Raw genomic sequence first — 22543 nt, 5'->3', positions numbered from 1 at the left:
AATGTTCCCGCCGAGCGAATTATACATAATACATTCACACTGATTCATGCTGAACTTCCAACATGAATCCTCACTTTTTCATTGAGATAACATGATCGATATTATTCCTTAGAAATCCTGTCTGATATAAGAAAATAAGCTTAAACATTGGCACAGCATGTACTGCAATATCTTTAGTGCAGTCAAAAGGCTTGTATATGCTGCATTTCAATAAATAAGAACAATCAGCAGGAGTGCAGCCCGGAAAATATAATAATTATATGTCACAGGTTCTTTAATTATCTGTTTAAATGTCAGAGCACAACATAACTCACTACCTTTAATCACATAACATTTCATGTTACTCACCCTTTATATCAGTGGTTTCAGACTGTAGATCACTCTTTGATGTGATGGCTCCACTGTTGGTCTCCACCTGTGTGTCCACGCTGTCCTCCTCCATGTAAAAGTCATCAATGACGGGATACTCGTGGTCAGGTTCACCTACACCTTCCTCAGAAGGCAGGATGTCTAATGTTATTATGGCCAAGTTATCTTCCTCTTGTGGCATGTGTTGGTCCACTCTGACCGGTGGAAGGAACTCGTTATCTTCAATGATCTGAACAGTATCATCGCCAAAGTCAGGGTCTTCCACGCTGTCCAATGGGTTAAGGATTTTAATTGATTGGGCTGTTGGCTCAGTGACATCGTCCTCGGGTTCTGGTTCTAAAATCACAACTATTTCCTCCTCTGGATTTGGTTCTGGGACATCAGCTACTACTTCCTCTTCTGACTCCAAAACCTTAGGTATCCCTTCTTCTGGTGCTATAACATAATCTGTGTCTTCGCCAGGTTCAGATGTTTTCTTTGGATTTTCAACTACCACCTCTTGTTCTTCCTTAAAAACATCATCTGCCTCTCCTCCAGACTCTGGTGGAAGTTGTGTTTCCGAAATGTCCACAGGCTCTTTGTCTGGTACTAGTACCAGTTTTACATCCTCCTGTGATTTTGGTACATCTGATATTTCTTCTGATTCTTTCCCTGGTTCTGGAATTATCTCTACAACCTCTACCACTCCTTCACTTGGTTCTGCAGCCTCATAGACCTCATCTACTACTTCTGAAATCTCCACCACTTCCTTCTCTGATTCTACCACCTCTTCCTCTGGTCCAGCATTCTCTTTTTCTTCTAAAGGTTTCACAACATCAACTGCTTCCACCTCAACTACCTCTGCTTCCAGTTCGGGTACTGTTTCCTCAGAAACTGCTGGTAATGTTTTCTTAGAAACTTCAGGTACTGCTTCCTCAGAAACTTCAGGTACTGTTTCAATAGAAACTTCGGGTACTGTTTCCTCAGATATGTCAGGTATTGTTTCCACAGAAACTTCAGGTACTGTTTCCACAGAAACTTCAGGTACTGTTTCCTCAGAAACACCAGGTACCGTTTCCTCAGAAACCTGAGGTATTGTTTCCTGAGAAACTTCAGGTACTGTTTCCTCAGAAACTTCAGGTACTGTTTCCTCATAAACTTCAGGTACTGTTTCCTCAGAAACTTCAGGTACTGTTTCCTCAGAAACTTCAGGTACTGTTTCCTCATAAACTTCAGGTACTGTTTCCTCATAAACTTCAGGTACTGTTTCCTCATAAACTTCAGGTACTGTTTCCTCAGAAACGTCAGGTACTGTTTCCTCATAAACTTCAGGTAGTGTTTCCTCATAAACTTCAGGTAGTGTTTCCTCATAAACTTCAGGTAATGTTTCCTCATAAACTTCAGGTACTGTTTCCTCATAAACTTCAGGTAATGTTTCCTCATGAACTTCAGGTACTGTTTCCTTAGAAACTTCAGGTAATGTTTCCTCATGAACTTCAGGTAATGTTTCCTTAGAAACTTCAGGTATTGTTTCCTCGGAAACTTCAGGTACTGTTTCCTCAGGTCCTGTTTCTTCTGGTTCTTCAAGTTCAACCACATTGTCTCCTTGTTCTGAAGCCTCCTCATCTATCTTAGGTTCTAGACCTGGTTGCAACACCTCAAATATACCTTCTTCTGGTTCCTCGTTAACCTCACCTCTAACTTCAACGATTTCCCTTTCTGGTTGTAAAATTTCCACTCCATCTTCGCTCAAAATTGCAACTATGCTATCGTCTATTGCCTCCGATTCAGATTCTTCTGGCTCTGATACCTCAACAGTTTCTGAAACCTCATCAAGCTCCTTCTCTGTTTCTGGAGCTACCCCACCATCTTGATTTACTGCCACTGACTCTTCCTCTTCAGTTCCTTCTTCCTCTTCGACTACTTCTTCTTTGGCCACTTCTTCCTCTTCAGCTACTTCTTCTTCTTGAGCTGCTTCTTCCTCTTCAAATACTTCTTCTTTGGCCACTTCTTCCTCTTCACTTACTTCTACTTCTTGGGCTAATTCTTCCTCTTGAGCTACTCCTTCCTCTTCAGCTACTTCTTCTTTGGCCGCGTCTTCCTCTTGAGCTACTCCTTCCTCTTGAGCTACTTCTTCCTCTTCAGCTACTTCTTCCTCTTCAGCTATTTCTTCTCCAGCCACTTCTTCTTCTTCAGCTACTTCTTCTCCAGCCGCTTCTTCCTCTTCAGATACTCCTTCCTCTTGAGCTACTTCTTCCTCTTCAGATACTCCTTCCTCTTGAGCTACTTCTTCCTCTTCAGATACTCCTTCCTCTTGAGCTACTTCTTCCTCTTCAGATACTCCTTCCTCTTGAGCTACTTCTTCCTTTTCAGCTACGTCTTCTTCTCCAGCTACTTCTTCCTCTTCAGCTACTTCTTCTTCTCCAGCTACTTCTTCCTCTTCAGCTACTTCTTCTTCTCCAGCTACTTCTTCCTCAACAGCTACTTGTTCTTTTCCAGCTACTTCTTCCTCTTCAGCTACGTCTTCTTCTCCAGCTACTTCTTCCTCTTCAGCTATTTCTTCTTCTCCAGCTACTTCTTCCTCATCAGCTACTTCTTCTTCTCCAGCTACTTCTTCCTCTTCAGCTATGTCTTCTTCTCCAGCTACTTCTTCCTCATCAGCTACTTCTTCAGCTACGTCTTCTTTTCCAGCTACTTCTTCCTCATCAGCTACTTCTTCAGCTACATCTTCTTCAGCTGCTTCTTCATCTGACTCTGAAATTTCAGCTATTTCTTCCTCTTTGGGTACTTCAGCTTCTTCTTCATCTAGCTCTGAAACGTGAGCTATTTCTATCTCAGGTACTGACACTTTTAAATGCCCTTCCTCTGGTTCATAAACGTCACTTTGTTCAGGTGTCAGCTGCAAAGTCTCAAGCACTTCATCAGGTTCTACCACAAACTCTGGTTCTAGCAATTCAACTTCACTTTCAAACTCTGAAATATCCTGCGTCTCTGTTTCCTCATCGGAGTCATAAGGTTCGAGAACCCCAAACTGGGCCTCGTCCTCATCTGGAAGAGCATTACCCTCTTCCTGAAGGTTCACGACTGGCTCTGTGGGCGGCTGGCCGGTGATACCTGAAAGTGTCGTCATCGGGTGTCCCATATCAGACTCTTCCTCTCCAGTAGGAGCTGTAGTTAATAATATCTGTGTGGTGGGGGTAACAGGATCCAAACTAGGACTTTCCACGTCATCATCAACTGGAGTCAGGTCTTCCTCTGATATCAGGTTTGGAGACAGGCTTATATATGGAGCATCCGTTTCCAGCTCGAGAATCACAGGAGGGGTCGGGATGTAGTCCCTCACAAGTTCACCGGTTTCTTCGTGATGAATGGTTTCAATCTCATGCGTAATGATCGGCAATTCCTCTTTCTCCTCCTCTTCACTCGATGGCTCTGTCTCACTCACATAAATTGCCTCTGACTCCTCAGGATCCTCCAAGGCCGGGGAATGATCGCCGCCCTCCGTCCCACCGATCACTGCCATTGTCTCATTGTCTGGGACGGCTGTGGGATCCAGCAGGGTCACAAGGGCATTTTCCTTCTCAATGGGGGTGAGGGGAACCGCCAGACGAGGTTTATCAACTTCTGGCTCTTCAGTGAAAACTTCAAACTCATTGTGCGAATCAGGCTCTCTGGACTGTGGAGAGATGAATGCATTACAGGATCGATGCAATGGAATTCTTGTTGCAAAGATTGCCATTTGTCACTGACATGGCGTTTTATACAAACCATATATTTAATTCAGGGTGGGTATATGTAATTTAATATTTTCTGGGTTGTATGTGCATTTTACAATACACATACAATTTCCTTATAATTTCTTGAGGAGCAAATGTTTAATCTAGAAATAACCGGGAAGGTTTGTATAAATAAGTAATTTGGTACTAATTATAGGGGAAATGGTGTGTTTTAATTAGGTAAAATTAAAATGTAAGTCAAAATTTACAGTCACACATTGTACACAGTACAGCACACAGTGACTTTTAGTCTCTGCGTTTAACCCATCCTAGTTTTAGGAGCAGTGGGCAGCTACTCTACAGTCTCAGGGGAACAGAGTGGGGGTTCGGTGACTTGCCCAAGGGCACCTCAGCAGTGTGAGTTACTGCCGCCTCCTTATGGTCACATAAGTAATAGTCTTTTAGTCAGAGCAAAGCAGGTCTGTTACATAAACAAACATATTAAACCTGTCCACAGAGTCAAGCATATCATTCATGAAATATGGGGAATAAACTTTCAAATAATAACAATACATTTTCTTTCTTTTTTTTAATGTTGTATAAATGTATAAATGTGGCCGGGTGAATGAACCAAGTGACCAAATGGACAAATGAACTAAATATATCAATAAAAAAGGATATATTTTACTTAATCCTTTCATTAATATTTTGAGAGTTCTCACAATTTTATACCGATCAACATCTGCTTATGAACTCAAATCAAATCTCAGCATTTGACTACATTTTTTAAAATGTAAATTAAATTGCATTGTTCCTTCCAGGAGCCACTTTAACACACTAACTTTTTTTTTAACACTGAATTCAATCATTCTGTGAAAGTGCTACTTTGTGGTGCAATCCCACTGAGGATCAACACCAGATCTGCTGCTTTTTCTTACTTGTAGAATCTCTAATCTCAACCACACCTCAATCAACAAAATAATGTACATCTTAATATATTCTCTTTTGCTGAGTGTAGTTCCAGTAGCATGAGTAAACATCTTACCTCATCCACTACTTCCACAGTAGAGGTTGCTGTCAGTGCTGGCAGGAGGATTGTTTCTGCAAACAATACAATAAATTATTCACATTTGCCCACCAGCTTCCTGTTGGACAGTAGGGATAAGAAGATCTAGGATGAATATATGAATACGAAGGTGAAAACCATTATCATATGAATTAAAAAAGTTGTCTCACCATCATGGTAGAAAAAAAAATCTAAAAATCTAAAAGAGGCATCCAGGACATATTCACACAATGTTGCTTTATCTTTTAATTTATCGATTATTGAAATAATTTAATTTGTCCTTGACGGTTGTCACTATAATATGCAATAAAAGCATTTGTTTCTTGACAAATTGTGAGGTAAAATGGTTATATTATTAAATATGCAGAGAGAGTTGAGTTTTTTAAAATGAAGGCATCTCAGAAAGTTCTAAAATGCTGCATACCCATTTGAGAAACATTCAGTAAAAAAGAAAACTCTGACATAAAAATATTCAATAACATGTTAAGATGTAGCACAGCACCTGGTTCGAAGTTAAGCGAGTCCAGATCGATGGGCAGCGACGCCTCCTCTCGTAAAGCCTTGGTCACCATTTCCCTGAGGCCGGAGTTGGCTGGGGAGTTGCCGGTTGCCGTCTCTGAATTCTCCGAGTTGATTTTAGGCGAATTAATCTCAAAGACGAGAGAGTAGTGCACCGAGATTCCTCCTGGCCTGAAAAGGAGATATTACGTCTGAGATCCAGAGCTTCTTCACACTATTTCTCTGCTACTCTGCACAGACAGGCCTACTGTTATGGGGGTTTTGTCAATGTCGCAAGGTGTGCAAATGTTAATAACAACTTTGGATTAAAGGGATTCTGACTGTCAGCGTGACCGACAGGGAGAGAGGACCTTAGTTTAACACACAGCAGACGACCAAAAAAGGTAATCAAACGTCCTGTGGTGCTGCAGTAAAGAAAGCCACACCGTGAATGTCAGGCATGAATATCTATAGCTGCATTAAAAATACAAAAAACACACTGCATCAAAGCCTCATCAATATTCTGCACGGCTGTCGTCATCAAGAGAGAATACGCTGATTAGAATGGCAATGATGCGAATTTGCGGGCTTTTGTGAGAACTGATGACTGCCAAACAAAAGCACTTGTTCATTAGGTTGCAGCGGTGGTTCCTACGTCTTAGAAAACCTCCACTGGATCACTTTGTTCCAGACTCAGACGGCTCTTTGTCTGAAGTGGACCCAACTGTGTCCCGTATCTGTAAATACACACCGTGGGTCCTCTCTACAGGGGGCCGATACCCTGACTTTCTTTTAGATTCCCTCCATGGTATATTTTGGGATGTTTTGGATGATTGCCCCTGTGGTTCGTTGCCTAACAGAAGTCGTTTTACGTGCACAGGTAGTGTGTGTATGAACCCCACGTCCTGCTGTTGAATACGCCTCACATGTTGCCACATCATGTCGTCACACGGCATCTATTCCAAGCAGCTTTTTGCTTTGTATTTATTTTGCTGCGATGAAGGCAGGCGGCGGAGACATGTGGGTGCAGCCCACACATTAAAAGGCTTTTTAACTCCTCACACAGAGAAATGTGCCTTGAACTATTCTTCTGGGGAGATCAACCTTCCCCGGATATGAGCAAAACAGCTTTATTCTTTCTCTTTTGTTTTTGGATGTGTACACCTCGACTTCAAAGATCTCTTTTCATTTATCTGACGTATAGAGCTGCACTCTTTGGCTTGTTAATCCCGCCTCTTTGTCTGTGAGCAAAACCTCCTTTACCCAGATGACATCAACAACTTAAAAGCTGCACTAATCAAAGCTTGGTATACACACACACACACACACACACACACACACACACAATAACTCAAATAAATACTCGTAGTGTGAGAAAACGCCAGGAAGCTTTGTAGCCTCTTCTGGCTCGTTGTTTTAATTTCACGGCAGATTTCCTGTCTGGTTCAGTCTCGGTGTGTTTCATTAAAGAAGCTCTGATAAACACATTGTTGACGACCTGCTAAGACACACACCGTTAGAGACCAACTGGTGAGCAGAGCGGAGCATTTAGCAGCTCAGGAGACAGTTATTTCCCTCAGGAACTGGTGGAGACCAAACCAGAGTTTAAAGGGAGTGAATGTTGGCCTCATGCCGTGTGAATGTTTTTTCAATAAAAGGTTTGAATAGATTATGTCAGGCAGAGGACGAACTACCAGGATCCAGTTGACCCACAACAGCATCTAAGAGGACTACCTACACTATCCAAGCAGTATAATTGAGTTTCCTTTTAGTGAAAGGCTCTGAGTGAATTTGAGTTCCCTCTGGGAAACATTTAAATTATGTATGTCCAGGGCTTTTATTGTGAAAGATAAGGACAGTAGTGGATCTGGTCTCGTTGCCTTTGTCAAGGTTTAAAGGAGTAATAAAGTTTGCTGTCTTGGTTCAGACTACTGAGCCTCTATGCTGTTGTACACTTCATACATTTTGAATCTGTTCCAAACAACTTGATTGGTTGACACCATGGTGATGGTGGTGAGAGTGCCAAGAAAAATCAGCCTCCTTCCAAAATAAAAGATGTCTTTACATGGTGTGATATTTCTGCTCTCTGTGTAAATATACTCAATATAAATTGACATGCAAATGAATCACATGGTGTGTAAAGTGTTATTGTTTAAACATCTGTACACATTTAATCCATCTCTCAACTATGAGCCAAACAGATTTGCATGTATCAGCGTGGCACTGCGTTAAAAACACAGACTAAATAAACACGTGCAAATATTTTCTGGGTTAAAATTGGTTGTCAACAGATACATATTCTTAATTTCTTTCCTATTTTATTTGCAATGAATGAAGAAAGTAGGTGACACAGAATGTGTTGTCTTTGTGTCACGAGTGCTGCAGTCTGGCAGACAAAAGCATGAGGAGTTGTGAATCCTTCATAAGATTAGAGGACGAGCTCCCGCTGAGGCCTCGCCTGCGTGTTATTGGCTGTGACAGCGCCAGACACCACAGGGGAAGGCAAATTAACTAAGGGGGAGGGGGGCCGCTTGACAATTACTGTATCCACAAGTCTTCCTGTTTCACTGCTCACCTGCCTTCTCTGGCAATGAGAGGAGAGGTTGATTGCTCCGCTGCTTAACCTCTAGCAAGACATTCACACGGCAAACTTGCTCTCGTCTCAGCTGTTATTTGGTCCTCGCAGGGCAGTCACATTTCAACTTTGTGTCGACCTATCTGGATAGTTTGGGGTATAATAATCCTCCTGCTGCGACTTGGATCCAAATAAGAGCCGAGTTGCCTATTGGCAGGAACCTGGACAAACACACGAGGGGAGGTGGATACCACACAGGGGATGTGTCATTTACCCGTCAGCGTCCTGCATCTCGCTTGCATGGGGGAGAAGAAAATAGGACATAAGATCTGGCAATGAAAACGGTAACAGGAAGGAAAACAGCAACGGGGTGAGGAAGAGCCAGGAATCATGTCAGTGTGTCACTTCAGATTCTACAAGACACTGAGCATGTTGTTGGGCTAACCCATCTGGAAATGTTTCCCCACAGCGTCAGTGAAATAAGCTACAATCAGAGTTACATCGCCTTTAGTTACAAATAAGTGAGGTTTCTGCCTCATCTGTGAGGATCTGATGTTTCATGGATCTTACATGTCACACTAAATCCAACAGGTTAAGATACAAAACATGAAGGATTTCATTTCATCTTTTTAAATCTAAAATACCTCATTTCCATTAGTACATTACTAAAACGTTTTCAACCAAATACATCTTACTGATGTTCTGTGTGAGCGTCATACTTTCTGTGCCTCCTTGCATCATATATGCTTAAATAAAAAAACCTTACAGTCCTGTCTGTACTTTGATTTTTCAGTTTTCATTATATTTCCTTTTATTTGGTCTATTTTAGTCATTCTTTTAGTCATGCATTTTGCCAATTTGTTTGTCTTAATGTGTTGTTTAATACTGGAGCACTGATATGACAGAAAACACTCATTAACATGGGAGAAGGAAGTATGGAGGTTGGACTAAACGCCATCTGGAGCGAATCGACCGCCCTAGAAAGAGAGGGAGGAGAGCCAGCTAGGACCTTCACTACTCCACTACCCAGCATGCTCCTGGCTGTCTGATGGCTGGTCTCAGGAAATGAAGATGGATGAAACAAGACTTCAGTTAACCCAGTACCAGGAGGTTAGAGACTGGACCCACATCTTTGCAGAGACTTGGATCCATCGTGGATCCATCGTGGATCAAGCTGACCCTGATGGACGCCGGGACAGAGGACAGGACTCCGATGGGACGAGAGGAGGTGGACATCAACGATGCTTGGTGCTCAAATACAGTCAACACTCATGGACAAAGTTTCCCTGATATTGAATGATTAATATTAAGATGACGAACATCTTATCTGCCCAGATAAATGTTTGCTGCTGCTGATGAAACATTAACAAGATGGACTCCAGGAATGCACTTCTCTTTTTGTTCTGTTTCTTTTAGAAGCTAATGGCCTCCAGCATCCCTTTGTTGCACGATGACAATAAATTGTCCTTGAATCCTTGAGTCCTCTTCAAACCGATCCATCAGCCATTATGAGATTTTGTCAAGTCGTTATATTGTGATTGAAGAAAAACACAAAACTTCAACCAAGTGAGAGACGCACAGACGGAAGTATTCAAAGAGAAATCTGTCATGTGAAGTGGTCACGATCGTTGAGTCTGAGGCCGACAAAAGCTCCTCACCAGAGTGATTAAATAATGAATACTCTCAAAACTCTCTTCACAATCAGTTTCATTCTAAAAGACGTTTTTTAGAAGCAGAACTCTGAGCAAACTCTGGATCTAACTTTTCAGTTTGTAGGTGAAGTCAGAAAGTGAGCTCTGCATGACTCCATCAATCTAAACGCGTCTCTATTTATATATTTTCTTTTTTCTATGAGGAGCATGTTGATCTGATTGTGTCAGCAGTGACTGACAGTCAGTGAGATGTTTCCTGCTGCTGACCACTTGTTGCAGCGACGTTTGATGTCTTCCTCAGTAGAACCTGAAATCCTGAAACTAAGCCCCCAAACTAGAAAACTATTCATGTTGAATCTTTCATTTGGAAAATTGCAGTCATTTTGTTCTCTAAACTGTTATAAACCTGTTTGTTTTTTCACTGGGTTGTTTTGTTTTTGTCAGCTTCTCCTAAATTAAACCTGGAAATGTTCATAATTCATTTAATAATTAAAAATCTTGTTTTTTTAGAAAAGGAAAAAAATACTTTCCTTATTTCTCCACATTTTCTTCCTCAATGTTATCATGATGAAACATAGATGGGAGATGTAACCATCCATACTACTAAGTTAACAACATAATCTTCTTTTGGTCTTTTATTTTTTTGAAGAAATGCAGGGATTTTGTTCACTAAAAAAACAAAACAATCTTTGGTTATTTTGTATTTGTGCCACCAGAATATAAAGAGGAAATGTTGCCATCCATGTTGACAGTTTATATTCCATTTAAATCAAAACCTCCAAGTCTGCCCTTTCTAGAATTGGAAGCAATTTATTTCCGCTTCCATTTGAAGTTTTTTTCTTTTTAAGAAAAACTTTGCTGTATTTTTTCTCTGCTGTTTCAACACGGCTGGTTAGGTTGTTAAGAAACAGTTTCTAGCTATCTAATCTAAGAAAAATGTTTTCATATTACAGCCTTTTTCTTTTAAATAAAAGTATGGCCTAGTTAAATAAGTTGTCTCTTTACTCAATTTAAACCCCGAATCTATGATTGTGAAGCTCTTGTTTAGGAAAATTGCAGCAATTTTTTTTTTTACAATTCAATGTTTGTTTTTACTTGTAAGAAAAATAGGTGGATATGTTGTCTATTCCTGTCTGTTCTAAGAAAAACACCTACTTTTATGTCTCAGCATTATATTTCATACCTTCAGGAGTTTTATTGTTTGAATAGAAATAAAACAACATTGTCCTGAAGTGCAGAGGCAGAAAAGCTCTAAGTAGTGGAGGCTGAAACATGGGCCTGCAGCAGCATGGGACATAATCCCGACCGGCCGGCCGGCTCTCTCTACACAAATGGTCGTCATTTACGATCTAATGAAATTATGGAGGCTCAGTAGAAGGTGTCGCTGCCGCCGTGGCCGTGCTGAAGATTTGATCACGCTTTAAAGCACACCCTGTTCTCATCTGCTCACTCAAACCCTCTAATACTCACATGTTGATTTCATGCTCAGGGCTCACCTGATTCCCAGCACGTGGATGGCTTTAAATCCTGGCAGTTTGTCAAACACATGCTGCATCTGTAAAGAGAAACGGGGACGTGTTAATAGTGAAAGTATGAAGATGCCTCTGGACACCAGCCTCCCTCGACGGGGGCCAATCTAATTAACCTGGAGCCGTCAAACAAGAGCTGGTTAATAACCTGGCAGGACGCCAGCGTGTCAGTTTAAAAAAGCACTGCATGAATGAGAAACCCTCACTGACATCTATCTTTAGGCATCTTTATGACATAATCGTCTTTACGGGCTGCGTCAGGTGACCTGCTGAGAATCACATGCAGCCCTGAATGATCCCAATGCTCTTTCAAGACTCATTTCAATGTAGAAATGACATGGAAGGACTTCATTCATCAACATGGCTGACCTCCGTACAAGTAAAAACACTGGCATGAAGAGAGGATTGTGGGTAATATTGTTCCGTTCTCTGGCCCTGACCTCAGGGCCCCTGGTGTAAGCTACTTTACTATGATGACAGAGAGCACAGACTCATGTGGACTGAGCCAGGTGGTGCTGGACCTGATGGATCAGGAGGACCTGGCAGAAGAATCCAGCACGAACAGTGATGTGTACAAACAGCCGGACATTTGAGTGGTTCCTCAATCAAATCTGGGATATTTAACAATTTGTCGTGGTTAATGGTTGAAAATGTATCTGAAAATTAAACAAAATCAAAAATCTGAAAAATGCACTAAATATGATTCACCACTAAAATGAGTGTAAATTTAATTCAAATTCAAACGTTTCAAATTCAAATCTAAATGTTGTTGTATATATATATTTATATTGAATTATTTATTTATTTATTGGTAATTAGTTTCCTACCCGCCACCAATCAGCAAACAGACCCAATGTTTACCAGGATGGTCTCATTTTTCAACAAACAGAAACGTATCCCCACAGAATCACACAATGATATAATCACATGTAGTAGCATTAACGTTCGTATGCATCTTTGATAAAAGTAGATAGAAAGTATGCCTTAACAAGATGTCCAGATGACAGATAATCCAGTAATAATCTCACTCGACCTCACAAACACAAAAAATAATATTTTACTAATATTCAAACCACGAAGGCTTATATGGTTAAAATGTGTTCATAGTGGGATCATATTTAGGGACAATCCATTTAGTAGTATCTACGAGGTTGACTCAAACTCAAAGTCCCACCTGGTCCTGCAGGTGGTGAGCCAGGTCGATGTACTGAGGGGAGTCTGGATCGTCCAGCAGCTCTCTGTAACCTGGATCCACCAGGTCGATGCTGAACTCCACGATCTGCTCCACCGGACTCTCGGGGACCACGTTAGGAAGCTCCGAGTCCTTCAGGAGAACAAAGACGAGTCAGAAACGCAGGAAGGAACGAGATCACAGATCTGATCTGTGAGCAACATCTTCTCAGAACACATCGAACCGGAGCAGCATGAGTCCTCAGGAGTCTGTGTTTGAGTCCGGCTCAGGAATCTACAGGACAGGACAGCTGTTTGCAGCTTTTTCTCTGAAATCAACTCTGTGAGAACACAAAGTGAACCAGGACTGAAAAATGTGTCGGCCAGAGAGATGAGCAACAATCTGAAACTCACTTCAAATCCTTATACAGCGCTGGTTTTTAAAACAGAGTTTTTAAGGAAAAGGGAAGCAAAGCCTGTAGGCATTTGTGGATTAGATGCACCGTCTAGCACATTTCACAGCACGATCTGTCATTTTCTAGTCAATCTTCTCCCCAACTGAGGCAAAAACGGCCAACTTTTGAAATACAAATGGAAGTCGACACGGATACTTGCAACTTTCTTTGTTTTTAAGAGCCAAATATCTCATCCATTATAATAAGGGAGAGAAAAAAATGAAAAGAAATAACGCTAGGGCATCGAGAAATCAGGAAGAACACTGAAGACTGAAGGAAAGAACTTGAACAAAGAAATGAAGAAAGGACATATACATGACATGCTAGTTATCTTGTGTAAAACGCCGTCTCTACGAGCAACCACAGATGCATTCGGCTGAGAGTCACCAGTTAACACGGTCACTCTTTAAACCAAAACACCGGCAGCATCTATGGTTGCAAGCTATTAAACATCTTGACGACCACTGGACTGTTTGAAACGGCCATTTCAATCTCAATAAAGTTTCAATCTGAGTCGATGTTTGACAATCTGTATCCACAGATAATGTAGTTGGATCATCTTGTGACATGATAGGTTTCTCCACCCAATACCTGTATATATCCAACAGGTTCTTACTGCAACGCTTCAAATAACACTGCTTGGTCAGAGCTCGATGTTCCCCACTAGCTGCACTTCATCACGTGACCAAGCGGCATCATTTGGTGCCTTGGCAGTGAGAACGGCTTGATATATCTGGCCACTAAATATTGGCCCTCTTGCTGATGTATTCGTCCTGCTTACTAATAGCACACACATCTGGAAAGTCAATCGGTTTAGAATGCATTCTCCTTCTTTGGTGGTAACTTATGACATCATTAACAAAGGGTCTATGTGAAGGGGTAAAAAGTGGATAAATGAATTCCAATAATGGAGGAACGCATCTCCAACAAAGTAAAGTAGTTATTGGTAGTAAATGTTCCTCCCACTTCCACACTCAGGCACCTAAAATACCCTGAAACGTGTCCTGGCTGCAGGACACTCGACAAAATGACTCGACAACGTCAGTCAGGTTGTGAGTTATGGTTCCTCAGCTTCATATTCGGTATTCAGTTTGGCCCAAGAGGAAGATATATGGGGTGAAAGGAGCAATAACCTCTTGAGAAATGAGTGGCGGTAATTATTCTGGTAATTTCAGAGGACGGTCTGCAATTTTCTGTCGTGTCGTCACCAGGCCTGCATCCGGAACATTTTCAGAGGAATCTCAATGTTGAATCTCAGGGGAAGTTTTTTTACCTTTTCAGTATAAACTCAAATGAACTCCTTCAGCACGAAAACGCTGCCACTCACAGAGAGGTGGAAGCAGTAATTATCTGTGGAAAGACACGACACGCCGCTGCAACCGTCTGCAGCCGGAACAAAGCAGCAGGTAAACTGTCCTCACTGTCAGAAGGCTGTTAGGGAGCCCATCCTGTGTGGTCACATGATCAATCCCAAAGTCAAAGTCCAGTCATAATTATTACCATAATTGGAAATAGTAGTGTTTGCTGTTTTTACTAGTTGTTTTACTTGCTTTTGCAAAGTTGGCTTTCAAAAATGACCTTTATTTTCTTATTTCTTATTGAATTACTTACAGACTTCCAGGCAGCAACTGGACTCCATTCATTCCAATATACTTAACAGTGCAAGAACTGATTGCTTCAATAAACAATCCCAATAAATAAAAACACTAAATTGAGGTGGTTTGATTGTTTTCTGTTTGACGGCAGGATTACGGAACAAATACTGACACGGTTTATATGAAACTTTGTGGAAGGACGCAGCGCGGGTCACAACACATTACATTTTGGAGCATATTGGCCTTGGAGGAGGTTTGGGCTCACAAGTTACATGTTGTGTTACATCCAGTTTGGTTTGAATGGTTTTTCATTATATTTCAGATTTCAAGTTAACCTGTTGACAGTTTGGCCGTGACCCAAGAAACAAGTGATTCTGTATCTACAACCCAACATTTAAACTGGATCTAGGACTATGAAATGCGGCAGCAAAGCTCAATGAGACAGTACAGTAAGAATGTGCCTCTAGTATGTCATGTCAAACAGTGATTCATTTCAGGACAACAAGTCCCATCAAAAACCTCCACCTGCTCCTTTCACTTGTTGCTGTAGATAATAGCCTTGACTAAATTCAACATGTAAATAAGAAATGTGGTTTGCTGGTACCTCCTCGACCTCCTCGATTTCCTCGACCTCCTCGATTTCCTCGACCTCCTCGACCACCTTGACATCCTCGACCACCTTGACATCCTCGACCTCCTCAACTTCCTTGACCTCCTCGATCACCTTGACCTTCTCGACTTCCTTGACGTCCTCGACTTCCTCGACCACCTTGACCTCCTCGACTTCCTCAACTTCCTCGACCACCTTGACCTCCTCGATCACATTGACCTTCTCGATTTCCTTGAAGTCCTCGACTTCCTCGACCACCTTGACCTCCTCGACTTCCTCAACTTCCTCGACCACCTTGACCTCCTCAACTTCCTCGACCACCTTGACCTCCTCAACTTCCTCGACCACCTCGACTTCCTTGACCTCCTCGACTTCCTTGACCTCCTCGACTTCCTCGACCACCTTGACCTCCTCGACTTCCTTGACCTCCTCAACTTCCTTGACCACTTCGACCTCTTCGACAACCTTGACCTCCTCGACTTCCTTGACCACTTCGACCTCTTCGACCACCTTGACCTCCTCGACTTCCTTGACCACTTCGACCTCTTCGACCACCTTGACCTCCTCGACTTCCTTGACCACCTTGACCTCCTCGACTGGCTGGATCTGCTCTGGCCCGGTGCTTGGAGACGGACTCACAGGGCTGTTGGTTACCTCCGGGGCCGCTAACGGGAGGACGGTCTTAACCTCTGCACCTGAAGTAACATCAGAGTTACTTTTAATCATAGAGTATAAGGAATATTGTAAAGTCAAGCTGTCTACACAGGATCCATTAAAAAAAACAAGGCCTTTTTCTGTAATAACCGCATCCACAGGGCACAAGGGAACGCTTCACCCCAACGTTTAATCCCTAAAATGGTCCTAACTTTTGGGTGAAGCACTTTTTCTTGCGTACATTCTCTCCTCATTGAGAACAATTGAAGAAAAGACGCTGGAACTCAGAAAAGAAAAACGCTATGTGGACACAAGCCTTAAGAATCACATAATACAACACATTCTACATTCTTGTATATTACAGTCATATAGCAACAAACACAAAAGTCAATATAGATTCAACAGTTAATGGAACAAGGACAGAAAGATCATTACAGCAAAGCAGCAGATAATTCAATAAAACCATTAAAATCACATAATAACTATGTTAGTGTTGCGTGAGATAATTATAGAGGGTCTACCTGCTTTCTCAGGGATCCTCGGCTTAGGAGTCACCACTCCTCTGCAGAAGGAAGGGGAAATAAGAGTATTATAAGAAAATAATATTTCAGCCTTTATGAAACACTTCAATAATATTTCGGATGTGAATCAGATTTATTTGGCCAAGTATGCATACACATACACTTCTTTTTCATCTCTCACATTATACAGAAATAGTAGTAAAAGCTAGGATAATATAAATTAGGAAATAAAATGTCCATATACAAGTCAAGTGTATTTTCTCTTAGTCTATTTTCTTATTTATATGATCCTGTGAAGCTGATAATATAAACTTGTTCTCCAACATATCAGAGACAAAACCCCAGCCAGCCTGGACCTCACCAGTTTGCATCCAGCCAACATATCCACAGAGGATGCCATCTCCACGAAGTTTTCACACATGATGAAAATAACAACAACACCTACATCAGAAGGTTATTTGTTGATTTCAGCTTAGCGTTCAACACAATCTCCCCCATGAAACTGAATCTGGTCAACTCAACACTTCTTCACTAAGGGTGCCCTCACCCTAGGGCTATTTGATTTCCCCACCAGTGTGCACTCACACTACTCCAAGCCCAAACGGGCCTGTTTGCCTCTTATCCGTCATCACGTCGTAATACGACACACGCATGGCTTTATGTTGTTTTCACAAGAGAGAACAACACAGAGAACATGACTGCAACTTTACTGTCTGCACATATTTCTAGTAAACACTCGGCCTCTGGATCAGCGCATATGAGCGTGAGCGAGCGGTGGATTTTGGACAGTCAATCACAAGGGAGACCCTGTATAACCTGCTTTATGGTCTATTTGACTCTAATGGACCATCATTTAAGAAATGACCATCTTGCTGTATTGAAGAAGACTTGAAACTAGAGAATGAGACCATAAAAGGTTTACTGAGGTTATAAATCAAGAGAAAAGTAAGGTAATTTTTTTTCACTTCCTTTTTGGAACCAGAGGAGTCGCCCCCTGATGGCCAGTGGAGAGAATACAAGTTTAAGGCACTTCCGCGTTGCCTTCACTTTTCAAAACCGGAGTTTGCTGCCTGAGTGGAGCAAGTGAAAAGTTTTAAGTTCCATGGAATCAGCATGGTTGGTGACAAGCGGTGCCTACGCAGAGGCCAAAGGATATAAAAAGACAAAACCACCCAGCCACAGCCTGTTCACCCAGCTAATAAAACTACTAAGATACAACCACACCCGATCCCACGAACATAATGTGGAAGCAACACAAATGTGGGTGGGACAAGGGGGGGTCTGGTGGTCCTCCTGGTGTGTCCCAGAACGGAAGGTCGCAGAGACTCAAAAATAAGCCCGGATTGGAGTCGATCTGACCTTCCGTTCGGCCGCTATGGTGAAAAGAAACGTTAATTGAAACGAGTGGAAAAATCAACCTAAGTGAGGACAATTAAGGACGGCGGCAAGCGGGGGCACAGCTACCCTGTGATTAATCTGATTACAAATTTTAATAGTTTGACAGCTCTCCATCAAGTATTGCATAAATGATGCTGGTGATTACTTATTTTTCAGTGTATTTCATTTTTTTTCTCTAAATGCTGCTTGATGTTTTGACTGTGATCTCAAAGAGACCTGGTAGAAGGTCAAAACGCTGCAACATCTATCATTTCAGAAAATGCCCAAACATGATAAAAAAGATGTTGGCCGTATCAATTATGACCCTTCTGGAGCATTGGAGGAAACAGTGTGACCTTATTATAGAGCAACACTTTCAGAGAGGGAGGAGGTCGGCCTGTATGCTTTCAGAATACTATTTAAAATCCTCCTTTTGGTTTACAAAGCAGTGGCTAGTCTGGCTCCACAGTACACCTCAGACATGCTGTCGGTCTGTAAGCCCAGCACATCTCTCCGGTCACAGTGGAAGAGCTTTCTAAGACCAATGCGATGGCTTTCAGTACCAATGCACTTAAAGAATGGAACAGTTCAACTGCTGATCTTTGGTTTGCTCTGACACTGTTTTTTAAAAGCAAATAAAAGGCCTTCCTTTTCACTCAAGCCCGTTCTTAAACAAACACAATATATTTCAACAGTATGCTTGTTTCTAAGTGTAGATGTACATGTATTTGTATGTGTATGTATGCATTGATGTGCTCTGTTCATTTGAACATTTTGGCTGTTTTATTTAGTTTTAATGTAAAGCACTCTGACCTGTCTTTGTATGATGTGGTGCTATACAGATACATCTGAACTGAATATTGTTATTATGTCATCATGCTGCTCCCAGTTAGGACATTTCAAATAAGTTCTAATGATGATGAATAGAATCTGTCAGTCCTACCGTGACGGAGGCCTCCTGTCTCTCATCCGGTTCATCCTCTGTAAACAGACCACAGAACAGTTACTTACTGTACGAGTCGGACACAAACACACTTTAACACTCAGGCACTAATTATCAACATGATTATCTTGTTTGTGATAATCAAGTCTTGTGTCGGCGACTGCTGCTGCTCTCGCCGGTAGTTGTTTTGTGTGCAGATTGATGACTGAACACCTGATTAATTGATTCATCCACTCTGGGTGTTTTTTCTTTCTTACACTCTGGACTTTGGAGTTGCGTGAATGTAATTATATGCAAATTGCTTGTTGGCTGTTGTGGTTTAAAAATACATTTTGTTGCAGGCGTCTCTAGAATCTTGAGGGACTTTTACAGCCCTTTGGACCATAAAACCCATTAAATCCCCAGAGATTTAAAAATGAATATTAATGAGAAAAGAAAACTTCCCCCTGTGATTTTAAAAAGGTCAGTTCACCTAAATTGCAAAATGTAATTTTTTCTCTAGCATGCAGACAGATTTGTTGTTTGTCCGATAATGGTGATGTTCAGGACATTCATATTAAGTATTAAAACAGTTATTTGTTCCTTTTTTTTAATTCAAGAAAAATATGATTGACGTACACACAGTGGCCACTTTCCTATGTACATCTTTACCATTATCTGAACACAGAACAACGGGGAAAGAGGGATTTAAATCCAATCCTTTGTATTTGATTGGGGCACTAAAAAGGCCTTAGAATGTAGCGTGATACTGAGCTACAGACGGCTGTCGCTCCACACTCACCTCCCATATTGCTAAAAGTTAAAAGCGTTTTTCATTCACCTCGACCCAGTTTTAATCCTGTGTCTGTGTTAATTGTTCATTTCAAATAACTTTCGCATTCAGCAACTACATTCCATTGATTTGGAGGACATGCAATCCAAACAGGATAATGATAAAAATCCTGTGTTTCAGCTACTTTAAGCAAATGTAACCACGAGCCATGCTTTGGTTTAATATGATGTCTTACCCTGTGAACCATGCTCATGTGCTCTTCAGAGCTGCTGAAGTTTTTGGCGAGGTCGGAGATGCAGAGTGACTCATGTTGACACGTGTGAACCCATTTCTGGTACTCCGCCGTCCCGGGGATCCTGTCGAAGAAGATCCGGAAGGCCTCCCACACAGCCTCCTGACAAACTGACCAAACACACACACACACACACACACACACACACAAACAGCCTCTTAGACCCCATCACTGAACACACGGCTGCTGTTCTACGGTTCTACTCGAAAAACTGTCAAAGACGAGACCTATTCACAGCTTTGTCTCTAAATCACCGTGCTGCGTTTCTTCATTTGATTTCCAACTGAAATTCAACTGTCACTACTGTGCGCTCTTTTCTCTCTCTCAAAACTAAAATGATGATCCCAATGATAATGATATATATATATATATATATATATATATATCATTGGGATCATCATGGTCAGTAATTTTAGTTTGGGGATGTCTGGCCAAAAAGAAAAGAAAAAAATTTAGCTAATTTCAAAAGAATGTGATGAAAGACATCTTTAATAAAACACAATTGCAATCTCCAACATTATAATTTCAGGAAATACTGCATTCTTTGAGTGTGTGTGTGTGTGTGTGTGTGTGTGTGTGTGTGTGTGTGTGTGTGTGTGTGTGTGTGTGTGTGTTGTACAAGAAAACGTTATATAAATCAGGCTATGAATGATATATGAATAAACCCCTTGGTAAAAACCTTCAGAATAACGAGAGGAATGAAACTAGAAAGTTTGGTGGGTGTAAGAGCTGTCTAAGTGGAGCTTTCTGCTCAGAGTCTGAGAAAACATTTTTCAGAGAAAATGGCCTTGGAAGACATGGATTGTAAAAATGACATGCAATTTGAAGACACTACAGGTGAATAGGCTATAAAAAAAAACTAAAAAACTAAAATAAACATGAAACTTTCAAAGTGGATGAGTGATAAGTTGTATTTGAACTGTTAAATGTTTAATATGCAGATTAAGTACAAGTCAGACACAAGTAGACAAAGTAGAAAACAAAATTCTCCATTCGTCTGATACACTAAGTTTCAGCCTGCAGTGTCTCAAAGAAAATAAAAGAAGACAAGATAATAGATGAGAAGATGAAAGAGATGATTGCATATACATTCTGTTCATCAGTGGGAATAACAAGCTAATGTGCATAACAGAATGAAGCTGTCAGAGTTTGTATAATCACCCTGCAGACGAGAACTCTCTCTGACATATACAGCACAGAACTATTCAATCCAATAAGGGATGTTGACACACTGAAGCAGCAACTCGTCAGCGCTGTGTGGTAAAAAAACATGGTGGTCAAAGAGAGATAGGAAATAAACTTCAGACTGCAGAAAGTGAACTGCTCAGCTTGTCACTTGTCTCTGACAGAACCCGACTTGTAAGTGACAAGCTGAGTGGAGGAAGTGAATGAGTGCAGGACTCCCTTCACCACTCCTGTGGGCCTGCTGCCGGCTCCGGTTTGGATCGTGCTCCTGAGTCACTGTGAGGTCAGACCTGATCCAGCACCTTTGTCACACAACATTTCCCTCAACTCTCTTCTCAGCTGTCGCACAGCTGTCTCTACTCGGATGCTACATCTCTGCCAAACAAAACTTCAAAAACAACACGGTCGAGCTATTTTATTCATGTGGTGACAGAAATGTTTTTGAAAGAATTTAGTGAATGTGATTTATGTTTCTGTGGTGTGAACAGCATTCACTGTTGGATGGTTAAGGTGCTGCGAAAATAAAGTTCCCCTCAGGGACAATAAACTCTCTAAATACATTTAACAAATGTTAAAAAGATTTGCAGTGCACACCAAGTCTGAGTTTCACCCCATCTTGATGATGAGTATATATGGCATGTATGATGACATTAGGTATTTATATTTCTCCAGAAATTAGATTTTTTTCTCCCAGGAGCAAATGCACAGAATCCCGGGAATCCCTGAAAATGGTTTGTTTTTAAGGTATAACTACAGCTACTAGCAAAATGCATATTTCAAGCAACTGTAATACAACAAGGAGAAATGCATAAACCAATCTCTGTGCTGATCTGGTGGAGTGATGAAGACTGAATAGTGTACAAGCTGAATCAACTGAAGAGATTGCATTTCACTGAGTTGTAAGCAGGCGGCAACCTCCTGTTCTGAACAGTGATGCCAACAATGAAGTGCCTTAAACTTGCTTTCTGTCTGCTGACCAACAGGGGGCGACTCATCTGGTTGTAAAAAGAAGTCTGATTGTATGGAAGTTTATGGTCTCAATATCTAGTTTTTTAGTCTGTTTTTCAAAACAACATGATGTTCATTTGTGGTAAATTTAGAGTCAAACAGACCAGAAAGCAGGAGATGCTTTAGGGGCGGGGCTTCCTTGTGATTGACAGGTCGTTACCACGCTATCAATAATTAGCTACTAAGATGACTTTACCACTTAGCTGTGAAGTTGACCTTGAATTATGAAGCTAACTTTGTAAGCAGCTTCACACCAGAATCCAGATGGATCCTGATCCAGTAAGGGTGCTGCTCGGGTGACATTCTGCTGCTCATGTGACAAATAAATTGATTAATTGATTGATAACAACTTTGCACGCAGCTTGAACTTTGCTGATGCAGTGAGGAATATGCAATTGCCTTCGATCGATCTGCTGGGAACAGCCTCATGGAATTGATAGTGGACTCGTTAGATTGTATGAGCAGCGGAGTATTGCATTCAAGTCATTTGGTGTTTTCAAAGTCATTCTAATAAGCTGAGATGGCGTCTATATTAGGCTTGGGCGGTAATAAGGTAATACAGTATACCACGGGTCTT

At 41.4% G+C, this 22543-nt stretch overlaps 1 protein-coding gene across 1 annotated transcript in view; it reads right to left on the bottom strand.

The window, feature by feature from the left end:
- The window catches only part of impg1a (interphotoreceptor matrix proteoglycan 1a), a 55033-nt gene that overhangs the window by 18555 nt on the left and 13935 nt on the right, over nt 1-22543 (bottom strand). The window contains exons 3-13 of the mRNA XM_084030497.1: nt 19717-19883; nt 18710-18747; nt 16390-16430; nt 15209-15909; nt 12559-12708; nt 11352-11410; nt 8478-8498; nt 5633-5820; nt 5110-5165; nt 2834-4024; nt 349-2713 (exon numbers count right to left, since the gene is read on the bottom strand). Coding sequence (XP_083886623.1) covers nt 349-2713; nt 2834-4024; nt 5110-5165; nt 5633-5820; nt 8478-8498; nt 11352-11410; nt 12559-12708; nt 15209-15909; nt 16390-16430; nt 18710-18747; nt 19717-19883 — 4977 coding nt within the window. The remainder of the gene's footprint in view (nt 1-348; nt 2714-2833; nt 4025-5109; nt 5166-5632; nt 5821-8477; nt 8499-11351; nt 11411-12558; nt 12709-15208; nt 15910-16389; nt 16431-18709; nt 18748-19716; nt 19884-22543) is intronic.

Source organism: Eutrigla gurnardus (assembly GCF_963514095.1).
Source record: "Eutrigla gurnardus genome assembly, chromosome: 16".
Classification (NCBI taxonomy): domain Eukaryota; kingdom Metazoa; phylum Chordata; class Actinopteri; order Perciformes; family Triglidae; genus Eutrigla; species Eutrigla gurnardus.
Note: the sequence above shows the minus strand (reverse complement) of the source record. Positions and strands in the feature narration are given on the sequence as shown.